This window comes from Phoxinus phoxinus (assembly GCF_949152265.1).
Source record: "Phoxinus phoxinus genome assembly, chromosome: 23".
Lineage (NCBI taxonomy): Eukaryota > Metazoa > Chordata > Actinopteri > Cypriniformes > Leuciscidae > Phoxinus > Phoxinus phoxinus.
This window is the reverse complement of record NC_136898.1, coordinates 6,873,592-6,892,692: the sequence shown is the minus strand read 5'-3', so window position 1 is coordinate 6,892,692 and position 19,101 is coordinate 6,873,592. Positions and strand designations below refer to the sequence as shown.

The 19,101-nt window shown below is 37.0% G+C and overlaps 2 protein-coding genes across 8 annotated transcripts in view; both read left to right on the top strand.

Moving 5' to 3' along the window:
* The window catches only part of smfn (small fragment nuclease), a 200,105-nt gene that overhangs the window by 30,507 nt on the left and 150,497 nt on the right, over window positions 1-19,101 (top strand). The gene's annotated exons all lie outside the window — the stretch shown is intronic.
* kirrel3a (kirre like nephrin family adhesion molecule 3a) overlaps window positions 1-19,101 on the top strand; it is a 157,872-nt gene that overhangs the window by 12,467 nt on the left and 126,304 nt on the right. The window contains exon 1 of one of the 7 annotated variants that reach the window (XM_079598955.1): window positions 17,886-18,590. The exons of the other annotated variants lie outside the window; for them this stretch is intronic. Within the exon in view, the coding sequence (XP_079455081.1) occupies window positions 18,545-18,590 (46 nt within the window). The 5' untranslated portion in view covers window positions 17,886-18,544. Of the gene's footprint in view, window positions 1-17,885; window positions 18,591-19,101 lie in introns of those variants that run through there. 7 annotated transcript variants of the gene reach the window in all.

Here is a 19,101-nt window from a genome sequence, read left to right as displayed (position 1 = left end):
GAGGATGAGTCTTTAGTTCTACTTAATACAAAATTATACAAAAAACGAGATGGTCGGTGTATATCACATGAAGCTTAAAGTTATTATGGATCAGAAAAAATAACAAATCAACAGCTGTTTATTCACACCGAACTCTGATGACTTGGATTTTCAATTTGATCCTCCATTTGATTTCCATTCATGCTTGTAATTGGTGATGATTTTTTGTTTTTTTGATGAACATGTAAGCAACAAAAGGTAAGTGCAGCGTGATTTGTCTTTCAAAGGAAATGTTTTGTGGATGCTTCTAAACCTCTGTTTTCATCCTTATGCTCTTCATTATGCTTTAATAATGATCAGTGGAATTGAAATGCTCTGTTTGTCAGCGAGGACATCTCAAGGTTAAAACACTCACTGTGACTGTAATCAGACAGTATCGGCTTGATGTATAGAAATAATCTCAATTAAACTGTGCGTGAGATAGGATATGCAGGAACATATGCACTATTTGCTCTGCATGGGTTTTGACACACAGAAAACATCCCATCCATTTACAGTCAACAAGAAAGGATTTTTCGCAACCCATTTTTTTAATGATAGTCTGGGGTGGGATTGATTTTTATCCAAAAAGGATTGGATTGTAAAAGTGAGCATTCTATACAAGACCTGGATGGGAGCTTGCAGTCCTGAAACACCGCCAGCAAGGTTTTTTTATGGTTAGCATGGCCCTGTTAGCCTGTGCTGGAACATGTAACTACACCATCTGGCAGCGAAAATATGTTCCTCTATAACTGCAGTTCTTTACATTCACATTACCAATTTTTCATGCCAACCGTGCCACGTTTCAAACTAAACTGCCAGTGTGAAAGCACCTTAAAACTGAGGTATTGTAGTAGTCATTGGCTATTTCCGAAATCGCATACTCTCTATAGGTACTTATTTTGAATAAGTAATTACTTCAAGACCACAAAAAAAAGTATGTTCTATAGTATGAATGTGTGTAGTATGAATGTAATCTAGACATACTACATTCGCCATGTTGTCGTCAATAGCTATCATTCACACGTCCTCCCCTGTGGCCTCATGGGATAGTAAAGTGTCCATCGTTTGCACACTTGAGAATCTCGCTGGAAGAAGTAGGTCATCCAGGTCACTCTTTTCTGAGTATACTGTGAATTCAGACTTCTTTTGTCACATACTGTTTTTCGCCTACTATATAGGGAAATATGTGATTTCGGATGCAGCCATTGTTGCTGTTACGTCCTGCGGCTCATGAGTCACGTGACATTTAAGGCTCAACTGATTGGCTCATAACCTGGCAGCAGAGCTTAGTGAAAGTGAGCAAAAATGAGCAGATTTCAGTTTTGCAGAAGTTCTATATTTATTGACATTTTTTTTCTCCGAAAAGCACCCACTTTTAAAGAGGTTTTTGGTTTAGCGGTTAACATTAACATATACCTCGTGCACCCTTGATGATATCATGAATGAATACAAAGACTTTTTTGTAAATGCATTAATAAATCATGTGTGCGAAGACCAGGAACAGGTATTCATGTTGACTGTAGATGACCTTTAAATACAAGCAAAGGAAGAAAATGGCATTACCAGATAAAGAAGTCACTTTAAGCCGCTGTGGATTGCATTTCAAAGTTTCTTGACCTTGATGACCCATCGAATTGATCAGTCTGGATGTGTTTTGAATCACTAAGCGGTGGTAAAAGGTTAAGAATTACTTTTCTGGAGAAAGTGCCAAGTTCGATCCAAATGTTGACTGATGTTGATTTGATATACCCCTGAAAGCATTAAAATGTTTGATATAATTAGGTGTCTGATAGATTGAGCTTGACCTTTAGCTCTGTTGATTCTTTCTGCATGTCTTAAATTTAGTTATCTATTGATCAGACAATTGGACGTTTTGTTGCAGATAACAGCTGTTTTTTGAAGCACTGAAATGAATGGATGTCATTATGCTAGAGGTTAGATTTCATGTAGTAAAGATGATGCAAAAGGACAAAGTGAAGAATCAATATTCACTGAGGGGGGTGGATGTGGGAACAAGTGGACAAGTTGAATTGAAGCATCTGAATGAATGTAATATATTGTGAGTGAGTGATCAATTTAAAAAAGTCAGTTCGGTAACAGGACCTTGCCGTTGTGAAAGAAAGCATTTGGGTAATTTGCAAATAAAACCTCAAACTAAAATCTCCTCTGTCGACACACACCCACATACCTCTTCATAAAAGCCCTCAGGAGGCAGTCGGATGTGTCTGTTTGGGGGAGATAAAAACTCGTTCACCGGATCCCATGAGCTGGAAAGTTGGCGCGACACAATCTGGCAGTCACTCTACTCCTATAACAAGCGCTGCCACTAACTGAGGACGAGGAAGAGACAGCAAAAGAGGTGCAGGAAGAGAGAATAAGAGGTTCATTCATTAATAGAATATTCCACTTTAACAGTTGGGTAGTTACATACAGTAGTACAGTGAACTTTTTTCAACATTTAAGGTTCAATTTTGTAGAATTAATGAGGGAAAGTATATTTTAGATGCCTTGACCGTTTTGCAGTTTATTTAAATGGTCCTGCAGTGTGACATTTTCTGAAGTAAATATTCCACGCAGTCTTGCGTTTATTGAGCTCTGAACAATTATGTAACTTCTGAACAATATAAGTCAAATTGTGGAAATTCTGTCAAATCTTGTGCTATTCTCATAAGAACTAAATTATAAAAATCCATTTTATGGATACATGACATATTGGTTCTAATTTGGTCATTAGAGTTTTTTTTCTATTTATCTGTATTATTAATATGGATAGTTATTTCTGCTTGCTCATTTCTTTTATTTACCTAAGACTTATGGCATCATCTAACACTCGCTTAACGTTAATCTTAAATGTTACTTTTAGCAATCTCAAACTGAGTACTTATTCATACTGTACATTAAAATGACGGGATGCCTCAATTTACTTAAATTATTAAAAGTGTTTTTTTTATTCAAATAGACAAAGTAGTATATAAATGAGTATTGAATTTTATAATGATTACCGGCTTATCGATTATCGTTCGGGAATTTTAATATTGGTGCTGGAAAAAAAAAAGATATGATACCTAATGAAGTTCTGTAAGTGAATGCCTAATATTTATAACAATTAGAAGAATGTTTTTGGAAATATTGCGTTTTGGATAGAGTATACCATGTCACACTGTTATGAATGATCTCATCTGCCTGATTGTGACTGATGACACTTCAAAAGCAGCAGCAGATTTTACTTTTTTGGCATCTAATGGACTGTTTATGCAGACATATGCTGTACATTTTCAGCCTGATAGATGAATGAATGCAAAATCAGACTCTTAGGTCTGTATTCAGCTTTTTAGATGATGATGAAGATGAGGATTAGATGAGTCTTTAAAACTCACCCTAACCCTCCATTTTGCTCTAAAACTTTGTAACGTTCATGTATCTCTGTGTTTGCAGTGACAGGGAAGTTCTCTGTTGTGCAGCGAGATTGTTTGCAGGTTAGACGGATTGTGCTCCGAGGGACAATCAATATCTTTTAAGCATCAGGAAGAAAGCAGAGGGGTTGGAAGTCCCTTGTGGGTAATCCACACGTAAAATACAAACCCATACTTAACCAGCCTTTCCGCAATTAACAAAATGTGCGATTCATAAATGTTTTATTGGGTGAGCTTGTCTTTGAAGCGTTCTGATGTCTCTGGGATCTAAACAAATGTCAGTGATCAAATCAGCCATTTGTGAATTGTGCGGCTTTAATTATTGTACGGTGAAAGAAACACATTGTGCTTTGAATATCACACTTTTTGCTAAAACATAGCTATGCCCAAGGCATGTGGAAAAAAATGTGAGCATGATTCATTACCAATTATTTGATTGTACCAAATAAGAAGCAATATGTGCATGAGGAAGAGGAATGTGTTTGTGCTGGGGCTAGTTTTGGCGGTCTTTTGCGATTTTATGTATGCATTGTATTCTATTCAAAATGACGTGAGAGCTAAAGCCCGAGCAAAACTAATAAAAATAAATGCCTGGGCAAAACTAATAAAAAATTCAAACGGTGGAACTGCACGGCTCATAAATTTACTCATAAACTCCAGATACCGCGTCAGTTCATTTGTTTCCTTATTTGATTCATCTCTAGCACAGTCCATTTCATGGATTGCCGCACGTCTTCCTCTGAAAACCATGTTTCTTTCTGTCCACTGTGCAATGATGCAGTTTGCACACAATGTGATTTAGCCAAATAGGATATGTTCCTGCATTAACGGTCTTTATTGATTTTTGCAACAGCATTTTTTATCAACCAATCATAGGCCAGATCCTAACTCTAACCTTAAACCCTTAAATCTGAGGGAAATTACGGGTTGATAAGAACATTGCTCAAGCTCTAATGATGCTTTCAGGTTGAGTTTGGAAATTGTGAGTAGCAACAATAGCCTTTTCAACAGTAGTGCAACAAAATAAAGAGCAAAGGATGCACAGTAAGTGTGTATTTGATGCTTTATTTTTGAATTAGCTGCTGCAGAGAATGATGCATATAGTTTAGTAGCACAAACACTTCATAAAGCAGTTAAACGAGTGGCGCTTCCTGTCAGTAACAGTACACTAAATGTGCAAAAAGCTAAATTGTATTGACAGAATTTACATTTATAGCTTGAATGTTGACTCGACCAGCAAGGATGTTGATCCAGGAACATGTCTTGAGTAAATTACACTGACATTTTAAAATTCAATGAATGTTTTATATCAATTATACAAACTAAAATTAAACGTAATTTCAAGTTGACTAAACTTTAAGTTGAAGCAAAATTTTTAAACCATGTTTTAAAATAACTTGTGGTTAATTAAGTCCATCTAATGCTGTCTTGTCAAAAATGTAATTTCACCCTTTAAGTGAAGTTTACTAATTACAAATAGTTTCTACTCAGTAATCTCATTATTATTTAAATTATAATCATTGTATTAATTATACCATCATCATTTGAGTCGGACATGATTTAAACAAGAGCTCCCTGATATATATGTGTGTGCATTTAAGGCATGGTTCACCCCAAAATGAAAGTGCGGTCATTATTTACTCACCCTCATGTTGTTCTAAACCTGTATGAGTTTCTTTCTTCTGCTAAACACAAAATAATATATTTTGAAGAATGTTGGTAATCAAACAGTTTCTGGTCTCCATTGACTTGCATGGTATTTTTCCCCCCATACTATGCAAGTCAATGCTACCGTCAACAATCTGGTCAGTGATGACAGATTTTACATTTTTGGGTGAACTACCCCTTTAAGATTGTTGGTGTGGAGCAAAACTTTTATGACCAAGGGCTAACCAACGATGCTATGCTAACCAACCTGAAACCAGCTATTGAGCCCGGTAGATGATGTATTTTTGTAGGACAAAACTTGGGAACGTGTTCCATTTTAGCACTTTCAGTTCCATTATCCTGAAGTCAATGAGTTTTATTTTTATTTTTGTTGTTGAATGCTTTAAGAAAGGTCTACACAAGCTCAAGATATTTTCACATTGTATTCTATGACATAAAATACATCATTAAAACCATTGTGTGAATTTTGTTTAAAGCTTCTACTTGAAAAAGGCAGTGCTAGCAAGTGGCTAAATGGGACTACAGAGGTTGCCGGGGATGTTAAACGACATCAGCCGGACAGTCCTCTTTACAGTCTTATTATGTTTATAATTGCTCTTTTGCAAACTATTAAAATTCAAAATTTCAGGAAATAAATAAATAAAAAGACTGAAAGAGTTGTCGGAAGCTTTATGGTGGTAATGTAGAAGCCATGCGACTTTTTTTTTGCAATACCCCTAAAGCTAATGGAAAAATCCTATTGGGTTTTTGTCGAGGGATCCAGGATGAAGCCAACTTATGGGCTGGCCTACAAATATATGTCATCAATGCAGTGCTCCATTTGCATGTCTCTGTAATTTCCCATGCTTTTAAATAAATTCAAATGCAAGGGCTTAGGGAGGTTCTCCCTAGCTACAATGCTCAGTATCACAGACAATATTATGAAGTTCATCGTTAAGCCTTAGCTTTATTAAGGATTTATCATTCCGTCTAATTAGCTGCAGTAAAAACATATGGATTCAAGAAGGGAGTCCAATTAGATAAGATAGTTGTGGTATTTCGTAATTGAACACTTAGAAACTTAACCTTAAATTTGTGATTTGTTTTTTAGCCAGAGAGGTTCAAGGAAATGTGGCATTTCAAGTAATGTTTAATTAGGACAACTTGCTTTTTTATTAATGATGACATTACGGTGTACCACGTGTCATTTAGCCCGGAGGGCCTGTTAGATTGTTTTTGGAGAGTTCAGAGTGATGTTAGATGCTCGTGTGCATGCTCCGAGGCACTCTGTTTCATTACCGAATATCATCTCACCTGCACAATGGGGAATTTTACCCTCCTGGTCTGCATTGTCAAGCACTGACAGACCTCCTGTGGATTTGAAAAGAGAGACGTCAGAACATCAAAGCTGAGTTGAGCTCTCAGAGATCCACTGTAGAGAATGCAGTGACTTCTTCAAATACACTGTGGAGGTCTTTTAAAAGCTACATAAAAGAGTGGAGGTGAAAAAAATCGAGGGCTGTTGATATTTGATGCTGCCAAGAAGCGAAAAACCAGAGACCGATCCGAGTTTGAACTTCTAATCCATTCGGAAGAAGAGCGTGGCACGAGGGCACTGGACTTTAGCTCTTCTGCATGGAGCCTGATGGTTGTTTTGCAATTAGACTTAATTTTCCTTACTGCTTTAGTTCGTGGAAGCGCTGATTACACCTCGGACTACCTGTCAAGGCCACGACTCTTGATCACTAGCCTTGAGTAAACCTTACACATTTTAAAGAGGTTTTAATGACTTGCCTTGTACCCACGGCACTCACAGTTGCACTATTAGCGCAGGGGCGGATGGGGGACTAATTTAAGTGTCACAATGCGCTGAATCCACTTGAACATGAAGTCTTTGTGCTTCCATCCACAAGCTCTGCAGATGCTCCATGGAGTCGTATGCACGACAAAAGGCGCTGGAGTCTGAATGTGAATATCATCATATAAAGTGCCATGAAAAGTAATAAATATATTAAAATGAAGGCAACACTCTCAGTTCTTTTTCTGTGGATATAAATGGGACAAGAGTGTGTGTGTCATTGAAAACATTTTCTATCCTAGAGACTTTGAGTGAGATGAACGGAGTGAAAAGATCAGGGCTAAATGGGTTTGGAAAACAACAGAAAATGGCACCTAAGGTTCTGAATAGTTACAGGTATCCAAACTAGATGAAAAATTATATATAGGCTATATCTTTTTAATATTATTTAATGGACCTGAGCTGACATGAACTAACAATGTGTCACGGTCTGGTGTGTTTTAGTCACAACAAATAAGCTGATACAAAGTCTTTAATCAAAACACAGGAGATACCAGGAGAACCAAACTAGCATGAACCCTCTACATAAAGACAACACAGGACAAAGAACTAAGGGTACGTTTACACGACAATGATATGCTTTTCAGATACAGATCTGAAAAAACAGATACGTTTTTCCTTTGAGTTTTCCGCGTAAAGATGACACCATTGTTAAAACGATCCCCATTCACACGGATCCGTGAAAACGACTAAAAACACTGTATTCTGCTGCTAGGCCACTAGATGGCGATGAAGCACATGACGTCTTTGTCACGGAGAGCGTTTTCAAAAACGTGCACTTTGAAACCTGTTTTCAAAAGTTTGCGTTTTCAGGCACCCAAAATGACATTGTCGTGTAAATGAACGTCCAAAACGCGTAAAAAGTCTTGTAAACGGCCCCTAATGCCTGGCTCACACTACAGGAGTTTTGAAATCCTAACCGATTTTGAAATCTGGTTGCAGCACACACTTTAGGAGAATCTTTGCAGATTTTCTTACCTCAAATCTTAAACATGCTCATACTACAAGATTTGAAAATCGCGGCGCATCACACACTACAAAATGTTACTAAGATTATCGTGCCAGAGGAAGTGCCTCACGTGATCTACGCAGCAGATCGGAAGCGGGAAAGCGGATGTAAACAAAATGGATACTGTAACACGAAAACTTGCTGTATCAATAATGATCGTTTGTTGTGAGAAAAAACAAAAGCGGAAGAATAAACGAGTGTGGATGAGAAAATGGTTGGGGAGACGGGCTCAACATGGATTGTCAGTTCTTCAGTGAGAAATGCAGGTAAGAAATGTCTGTCACTTCCGTCTCGTCGTAGACTTGTTTCCTATTGGCTATTGTGACAGTACTGACGTAATCACAATCTTGCTCATCCCGACAAATATCAAACATGTTTGATATGATCGGGGCGAGCCCGATTTGTGTGATAGCAGATCGGGAGGGGCAAGATTCGATCTGTGAACGCCTCACATTACCAGATAATCTGCACCGAACATCGCAACCGATCGAGGTCCTCGACAATATTTTTTCTCCGATTCTCGGGAGGGGGAAATCGGGCATAAATCGGCATAAAACTACTGTAGTGTGAGCCAGGCATAAGACGATACAGGACAAAGAAACTCAAACTGAAGGCTTTTATAAACAGAAAACTAAGGAGCTAATTAACAAGGTACATCTGAACTGAGGAACCTAATCAAATCAATGGCTATGGAGACAAACGGGAACGGGAACAAATGGAGAACGAGGATGACTGAACCACTTTACCACGTTTTAATATAATCTCATTTGTTAACATTAGTTGATGCATTAGCTAACATAAACTAACTATAAGCAATATATTTTTGACAGCATTTATTAGCATTCATATTTGTTAATACAATTGTTTATTAGTTTATATTAGTTCATCATAGTGCATTAATGTTAATAGAGACAACATTTGATTTAAAAAATGTTTTAGTAAATTCTAAATTTAAAATAAAATTTAACAAAATACTGTAGCTAATTTTAACTATACTTCTAACGTAGTGAAATTAAGCTTTATAAAGTGTTAACAACATTTTAACAAAGGAAAAATGACTGAGTGCATCTTTTTTTTTATATAAACTGGCAAATACATTTGAGAGAAAACGCTTTATTGATCCCAGAGGAAATGTATTAGAAGAGTTCATGGATTTCCATTATCACGCTTGACTTAAGTTCTAATCAGGACTTTGAGTTGCTATGGCTTCACAAAATATTTCTATCTTTAACTTAAAAGATGGAATCTGATAATTAGGTATTTCATTATTATATTCACAATGTGAAAACCCACTGCAAACTCTGATCTTCTGATATTGTATATCAATCTGTTTTTGTGATATAATTATTACTTATAAAATGATTTCTCCAGGTTGATGTGTCAGGGTAAAACCTAAATAGACAATTTGCTCAAGGTGCAACTATCTATTCATTCGACGTGATTAAATTTGTTGTCACAAAGGCGACTCACAGCTTCATCATTCTATCTGAATGTAAGGCAAGTGGATAGCAATCACAGAGAAGTTTCATAGAGAAGCATAGCATCTTCTTTACCGCACATGTGAGTAAGACCACCTAGTAGTCCAGAACTTCTTTTGCCCACTGACAGATACAAAGTGTCACGTTGCAAAAAGCAATGGAATGACAACAGTTATTTTTTTCATATTTTCTTTAGAATAAAGACAAAGGCTGTCGTCATTCCACCGCAGTTCCCATGGACCTGTCAGCACCCTCGCTTCTCTGTGAACGCAGCACCAATCATCTATTTTGACTCTACAACTGAAATATTACTGCTGGCCTACCAACGCTTTAAACATCGGCTGATATTTTATTTATCTCTAGCAGACAGGATCCAAATGGCGAGAGATTTGCCCATCCTGAGAGATATATTGAGGAAGACACCTGTCAAAAGCCTCATCTCTCAGAATGAAATATTTCACTGAAATTTTGATCATAAACCTTTAAAAGTACTCTTTCAAATCGGATCTGAATTTGGCAGGTGTTTTATATGCAGTACAGCTGGTTCTCTAGGGGTGATTTAAGCAATAACCATGGGCACAAAAACATCCATGAAAAGAGACAAAAACACAATGAAACAGGACAGAAAGTTTATGCAGATTTATATAACAAATAGACACATTTTTAAGATGCCGTATCAAGGTGAAAATGGTCAACAGCTACGTTCATTTGTCTTTGAGTGCAATAACGCTAATAATTGTGACTTTATATCTCACAATGTGACTATTTCGGAATGAAATTTAAGTTGCGATAGTCTTATCTTCCAAATTCTGACTTATTTGTGAGTGAAAGAGATAAAAAATTTAGGGCGGGACTTGATTTTGCCCATCGTTAATTGATTGGATCGTTGGATTGTTGTGTGGTTTGCTTTGGTGGGGAAGAAAGGGAAGTTATTTTGATTAAAGATTCCTGAATTTAAAATAAATAATGATGTGCATGGATCAATAATTTATAATAAATACTGCAATATTCCATAATAATCAAGAATTGTCCATTTTGATTTTTATGTTAACTTTAATTGTGGCTTTAATTCTCTCAGTTGCTAAATTATTTCCCGTAATTGGGGACTTTTGTTGTGACGTTATGTCACAATTGTGAGTTAATAACTTAGTGTGACTATTTCCTATTTTAAACTTTCTCACAATTTCCGATTACACTTTATTTTTAAGCAACACTAAAGAACTTTTCCTCTTCAGTTTCCTACAGGTTGGAAGCGGAATTGTCCATTACCGCTGTCGTAAATACTTTAGCCTACCGCAGCTACTGTCGCACACATGCTCGCTGTTTATCCAGCACCAGAATGAACAATGTCCACAGACAAGGTAAAGTATGTTGCATGATTTCATGAAAGTATGATGTATTGCGACATCAGAAACGAAGAAAAACAAAATAATGACTATTGTAACGCTTGACGTAAAGCAAGTTAAATTTGTAGTTTTCTTATGTCCCATTCGTACTACAGAAACGCGACCCAATCTGGCAATCTTACAGTGTGTGGTTATAGCAGATATAGGGCCGCAAAGCGAAGGCAGAAGTGTCTTTCACCCTGTTACGATTTGATGAACCGCTGAAACCATTTTGGAAACATTATTTTGAGGTAAAAAAAAACTTCTTTAGTGTTGCTTTAAGGTGTCCGTGTTTCAGTGTAATTATGAATTTAAAGGCCCCCTGAAATCAAAGTTTTTTAGCTTTCAGTATGAATATGTTAAGCTTAAGGTTCTGAATAAGCTGGTCTGTTCCAAATCAATGACAAAATTCACATTTAGGAGATATATTATTCAAAACTTACAGTCCCACACTTCCGCTAAAATGGATCTCATATTTCACCGCGGACTTCAGCTTCTCATCACATCTGTCCAATCAAATGCTCTCTAGAATGTAAAGCGTCCCGCCCCCTGCTATAAATACCACCTGACCAAAACGACCATCCATCGTTGACACATGTAGCTCGATATACATCTCGCGGCACGGATGTACATAATACAAATAAATAAAACATCTCAAATTAACTAGCAGGGCATTCATTTTGTTCGTTTGTCAAATAAGAGGCGGTCTAGCGCTGAAATGTGTTGTTGTTGAAATCAAGCTGCTGAGCTCGTTGCCGCGGCTATCAGTTGCATGGATACAGTGTTCTCTTGTGGCTTGTGCACGCACGCTTCAATCTATCGCCGTTGCAGAGACTCTTTATTCGTTCTGGTGAAATCACAAAACAAAATGCCCACAAACATATACCTGATTGACATACAACCACTGATTAACAAAATTCAGTTTTGATGTAGATCTCATTAAATGGCAAATTAAACCCAATGTGCTACTGAAATTGATTTCTGGCCATCGTAATGTTATTTTTTCCGAAAATTGTTATTGTACAAATATATTGTATATCTTCGCATTCTATAGCAACCTCCTCTCCTGCACACCACACACACTTGTCCTACCCACTTTTTAAAACAAAATGATGCCACTGGTTGGAGATGTGTGTTCGGTTGCTTCGAGTTTTAAGGTATGAAATAGCTAGAATTTATTCACACCCATACTGGCCATAGAAGGCAATATCATTTTAAAACTCTTTTCGCACGTACTACACAAAAACAGAAGTGTTTGTCTATTTATGGAATTAAATTGTGGAACACCTTGGATTATGAACTGAAGTGCTGCAAAAGTGTTTGTAAATTTAAGAAATTGTATAAAGAAAAAATACAGGAATGTTACAAAAAAAAATTATGACTAATGCTTAAAGCTGCAGTCCGTCGTTTTTCCTCTTTGTCGCCATCTCTGTTAGAAATCTGCAATTGCAGTTATTCGCGGAATTATTAACTGTGCGTGGGTAGTAAATCGGCATGAAACAGCGCGGATGAACACAATGTATTGAGGAGAACCTGTCGCGTCGCTGTGGATACTGTACTGTCATCAGCAATGTTAGAGTATGCCTTTTGAAAGTGTCAACATTAGAATTTTCATCGGTAAATGTCATCTGAACAAGTAAGTAACATTCACTTTTGTTCTGACCAAATTCGGGGGGTGGGGGGAAGCATTGCAGTAGGCTAACGTTATATCATGCTGATTAAATCTAACGATTGCTTATATCACGTCAAAACGTGAAAAATATATTTTTTCTGTAGCCACTCTGAAGTCCGAAGTCTTTGTGTTTTACAACTGGTGAATCTCCAGTTGTCACTGGTGATTGTCGCTTTAAACTTTCGGGATCCGCCCGATCCGCCATACCAAGTGGATAAATCTCCTCCATCATCCACACACGCTAGCCGGGGACTCCTTCTCTATGTGTACAGAAGTGACGTAATGACGCAAAGACATGCTCGAAATTCCCGCGGAAATCCACCAGTACCACTGGAATTAAAATCATTATTACAAGATTACCGTTTTGAATCGAGGTAAGGCAAGCAGATCGTTTTGAACACTGGCTGGTTACGTTTTTTTTCAAAAATGTCTTTTTTTATATTTTTAAACCCAAAAAAGTGCCGGACTGCAGCTTTAAAATGATGATAATTAAGTGTAAAGAGAGTCATTACTGAAAATGTTTGGTGTTTGGGGTGGGGACTGGGGTTGATTGAGTAATTCATAAAGCAGCTGTTTTGTTTTGTTTTGTTTTTAGTTTCGTTTGATGTGCACAAATAAGCGACAGGTATTATGATTTTCTTCTTCCTGTTCCTTTTTTTGTTTGTTCGTTCATGCACGTGATGAATGAAGAACTAAACATTTATGCATGTATGTATGACTTGTGCAATAATAAATAAATAAATACTATTGAATCCAATGTATCATCAGTGCTCGGATTCGATTCCATGGTGCTGTCAAGTAAGACTTGCAGTCTGTGAGGTAAACTAAACGTTATTGGCTATTTGGAAAGGGGGAGGAGCCATTCAATATGTCCCGCCTTAGCTTCCAGTTTCAGTGGAAATGACGTCAACGCATCATACAAAGCTGCGCGTTCCAAAAGCACTTCAGTGGACCTTTAAGTAGGCTAGTACTAATGTAGGCTATACTTACTATAGGGTTAGGATTAGGTTTGGGTTAGGGTTTTTTGTATGTCATTTTGCATAATTTACAGTTATTACTACAGTACATGTAACATGTGTAACAATGACACTAAAATAAAGTGTTACCCAATCTTATTTTTTCTTTCTCTGAGGTGGAAACAAGCTTTTATACAAATAGTTTGCAGTGGGAATTTCTAGTCGATTTTATCAATAGCAGTTTTAGTAAAACCAAAAACTTTCCCTTTTAGTTCTAAAACATGACTCACAGTTATATCTCAGATATGAATTTTGAAACGGCTGTGTTTTGTAACATAACTATTGCGTTAACTGAAGTTCCCATAATACTACAAACATCAAGCATGTAAACTCACTTATTTGTGGTAATTGTTGTTCTTGTGTTGCAACTTATGTTTTAAAGTGTTGAGGTACTGGTCAGGAGGCATGAATAAATAGTGTTTAATCACATTATTCATGTTTTATTAATAGTATAAAATTAACATGTTAAATTGACAGACCTAGTAATATTCTACGCTAATTATCATACAAAAGGACGCGAGGATTATAGAGATGTGAATCACGATTCTCGCTGTATGATGGATCCGGCCACACATATTCCGTCGGGATCTAAATGAACCATAAAACCAGCTGATTATCATTCACGAGCACTTGGCACTGCAACCTCCTAAAACCTCAGCTTACATAAATTATGCTGTCGTTGTTTTACAGAGGTAAGCCTACGAGCTGTTTACATAATTGAATTCGTATGCAAACACAACTAACTGGAAAATATGAACTTCTTTGGCATTTTAAGTACTTTTTTGACCTGAAAATATTTTTCAACTTTTTTTTCTTTCTGGGGCTTTTCTCTTCATGTAATCTTCCCGGAAGACCCGACTAAGAACTGAGCAAGTTGTTCATCGATTGAGAGGATTTCAGGACCCATAAAGACAGGCTCTAGAGATCAAAATTTCTCCAACTGATGAACATTTGTTTGATATTGTTCCATGCGTACACTGAGGCAATTCAAATACATATTTATGAATATCGAACTGATAAATAAATAAAGGGCAGAAAATGAGACGAGTAAAGTACATGAGCCAATGGAGGATAAAGCTATATTCAAAATCTGTTAAATTATTCAATATTATGTCAGTCCACATCATTCTGAAATAGTTATATGCAATCCCTATCTGTCACCCTCTGTGGAAAGGTCTATGTTCTGGAGGAATGTGGTGGGTTTGGATGATAATTTAGACCAGTTTTGGCCACAGTAACTAAAACTAAAGCGATGAATAACTTGGGTATCTTAAAGCTTTTATCAGCGCTTTTTATGTTTTATGCATGATTTTAGGCAGATGTTCCATGTCACGTTCAATTGATGCATTTGCAATGTCAGATGGCACAGTAAGAACATTAATAGTCTTCTGCCAAGCAACCTAAACATGAGTCAAAGGTGTTTAATGATTTTTAGAAACACTTGCTGAAGCCTCATATTTCATATTCAGTATCTTGTTTCTTTTAGACAGAAATTGATATAGTGTGTATACAAAAGCCCAGTTTCCCTGACTGCAGTGAAACATTTTCTTTCTGCACATTTGAAAATTCATCGCTTGACACAGAAGGCCAAATAAGCTCCAAATAAAGAGAATTTTGCAGCTGAAATGAGTATGTTTGATTAGTGTCTATTCATAGAGCCACTTGATAATTGAGACTAAGAGTGACTGATGTCTAAAAATACAAATGAAAAAGCTGAGGTTAAGGTTCAGGCAGTCGTTAGGTCTTTTGTTGAGATGTTCAAAGGATGTCACATTAAACCATAAAACGCTGTGATTTTTAAAAGCAGAAACTGTTAATTCACCCTTCTGAAATGAAATTGGATACAACATACTCAAAAGTGGGAAGCAATTCAAAATATAAGTTATTAAAGCCAACATAAAATAGAAACTGACCCTATTTAATTTCTTAAAACACATTCTGTCACGATCATGTTCAGTTAGTTTGACTTGCATGGACTTTGGAGTTTCTGTATCGTCTGTTTTGTGTTTCATATGTTCTAGTTTTTCTGCCAGTCATGGTATACCATGGAGATTCGTTTAATTATCACAGCTGATCATTATTGAGTTAAATCGATAATTGAGTATTTACATCATTGAGTATTTGAGTTCCTCATTTCTTTTCAGTCTCTGTTTGGCGTTTGCACACTGTCTTGAGTTGTTCGCTTTTGTTAATAAACCTACTATTTTGAAAGTCTTAACCTGCCTTCATCTTCATCATCTTTGCACTTTAATTCCTGGTCTCATCAGTATGATTCATGGCACATTTTTTTCCCCGAAGGCTAAAACTGCTTGTCTTTATAATCTTTCTTAAAAATACAATGTAACTGGTTCGGAAACAACTTTCCTCTTTAGGTTGACGTCACCAATCCCTTGTACTTTTTAATTCAATTCAATTTAATTTACATTTATTTGTATAGCACTTTTTACAATACATATTGTCTCAAAGCAGCTTCACAGAAAATGCATGTCTATACATTTTAATTTAGAGTGATCTGTTATCAGGTTATATATTGAGTTATGCATCAGAAATGCACATATTAATCACACAGTTAGCTAATGAATTAATTTATACAATATATTAATTTAAGGCAGAAACAATGATTTTGATTGAATAATTATTTTAACCCACTTTTAACCAAACATCTCCATTCCGTTATAAGGCCACTTTTCACTATCTGATCAATTCCCTATGGATAAAATCATGTCCAACCCAAATTTTTTTCATAATACCTTGTTTCACTTGAAAATGTGTAAAATTGTCAACATCATTTCATTTAGCCTTTAACTGTGAATGTTGGTGATGCATTTTAAGTACCGTGATAAAGTGGTGAACATACATTTATATACTATGCATTTTTTGGTACTAACAATAAATAAGAATAGATATAAATAAGGAAGTCTGTGTCTATACTTACTAGCTCACTATGTTGTGATAATGATGTTCAGAAATTCATTAGCTTGTAAGCCTACATTATGTTGTGAAAATTATGACACATTCACTGAGGATAAAACCATAACAAACGTAGTATGTCATGATGACATGGTTATTAAACTGAGATTTAGACACAGTCAGAGATGAACATGTAGTCACATACAGTCTGTCACAACAGACGTCTAATGCACCACAGTTTCCACAGAATGACAACAAGTAAATGGAGCAGAAAAAGAGATGAGTTTGTGTTTGATGGGAACTCATTCATTTAAAGTAAAGTCAGATTGAGGGGACCTTTGGCATGAATGATGTCATTGTCGGTCACTAAGACCCCCATATATGAAAGTATACCTTATCAAATTGTTATTGCTTCAAAATGATCTGTGTAGTTTTATAGATGCATAGAGTTAGGGATAATGTTGGCATTTGGGAAGGACCTGCATATTATGCTATTTAAGTTGTGGCTCGACTCAAATATTCAGCATGTTGATTTAATAAAACCACTTAAGAGAAGCAAATAGCTTGATCTAGGCTGTTAATTGAGCTTCAGATGACCATTAGCCCAGTCCAGAGGTTTTTAATTAACAGCAGTGTGGAAACGGGTTGGGCGTATGTTAATGAAAAGAAAGAACGGTGGGAGTTAAAACAAGTGAAAGCAATGCTTTATCATCAGTTGTCCGATAGGACAGAGTTTTAAAAACCCATAAAAAAGACCTATAGAGTGAACCAGTAAAATATATAGAAAGAAAAGTAGCAACTATAATGAGTTGACAAAGAACTGCAAGAAGATATAAGCTTTCAGCAGCGGTTTCTGCTAGTTTTACTGATACGTCCTGACAGGAGGTAGGTAGCACAACCTACATACTGTCAGTCAGCCGATTTGATTTCAAAAAGGAAAGACAAATCCAGAGTGTTTGTAGGAAATACAAAATGCCCCCGGGCAATGTATTGTATTTGTATACAATCGATAGCTAACACATGTTCTGTCATTTTGTTTAGTAACAGAATTTGGAGCTGACATTATAAAACCTGAAATGCAGTAAGAAAATTGTTCTTCTCTTTTCGTTTCTTTGCCTTAATTTTCAGAATTCTTCACAGTTTTTTCCCCCTTCCATCTGCATGCTATGGTTTGGGCCATCACAATGGTATGTGGTAAGAAACATCAGGTAACAGGCAAGTAATGTAACAATCTAAATGTTTTGTAGCCTGTAAATGTACCGAAAACCTGTATTAACTTGTGTTAAAGTGCAGCATGAATCTTTTATTCTGGAAATCACTGTATTTTAGGGTAGCCTAGTACTTTCACCCAACTCTATTTTGAAATGAGGGTTTCCCTCCTTTTTACAACTCAGCACGTCAGGTCTCACGAGGACAATTTAAAATCACAACGGTCGTGAAGGCGAATTTCTGTCTGGTTAGTTAAAATTATTTTGCAGTTAGTAGGGTTGTTTTAATACTACGTTTTAATGTCTAGTCCCTGAACATTTCAAAGGCTCTGTGGTAAGAAAGTCCTTGAAAACCCCAAATTGGCCCAAAACGAAAATTTCTTCCTCAGAATATGCTTCAGTTTGGCACGGCGTTTTGACGACGTTGTCCACAACCCAGCTCTCTTTTCCCAAACTGAGAATAGCGATAATTTATTTCGTTAATTCATACTGTACGCTGCTTACTTGTGTCAGACTCTCTGCTAGAGGAGCTGGGAGGAGGAGACGGGGGAAGGAGGAGCGAAGCCGTTCAGTGCTCTCTTCTCTACGGCTGCCTCATCCGCCACTGAGTGATGGAGAGAGTGAGAGAGTTGGAGCTAACTGTCTGGGAGTGAGCCGGGCACTGATGTGCTCTTAGCGGCAGAGTGAGAGAACGCACATCGGGGTTGAGACACAGCGACCGAGACCAGTGTATAGGCTGCATTTAACACTTACATCAGTTCAATACAGAAGAAAAAGCGTAAAAAGAAGCAGGAAAGATCCTCCACAAAGAGTAGACCGACCTTTTGTAAGAAATCAGCGCTCCTAACTTTGAAGGACTGCAGTGAGCGCGCATCATTGCCTCAGTAAACCAGCACATTACTGAAGAGATCCTCATCGACTCCAGCGATGCGCTCCGGGATGCTTCTGCTGATCTGCGGGCTGCTCGGGTTCGGTAAGTGAACGGAGTTTTTTTTACAGACAACATTAGCCTACTCTACGCATCATAATTCACCTGTCAGTCACTTATACTCAGCGAAAAGTGCGCTGCCTACATAATTACTGGATTTCGTTCTTGTAAAATCTTTTAATGCTTTGAAATTCGACCTGTCTACTGTCTTATAGTATTTCGGAGGTATTTATTGTGGTGGTTAGTTCCCGTCGCTTGTTTTAGGTAGCCTACTGACCATGTTTGCGACCATCGGTTGTGTTATAGGCTATGGCAATCACAATCGTTGTCCTTATCGGTGGAGTCTTCACTTTGCAACTTTTTTTCATATTTCGTGTGTAGAGATCATTAGAAATGAATATGTGATCAGTAGCTAACCCTGCCTTAAATGACCAGTGTGCGAAGTTTGGGGGGACCTCTAATTGAGAGTTGCAGCCTTCCAAAGGGAGTCAGAACAAAACGTCGCAGGTCTTCACAGAACGTAAACTTTCTGCGAAGATACGTTTTCACACGATTT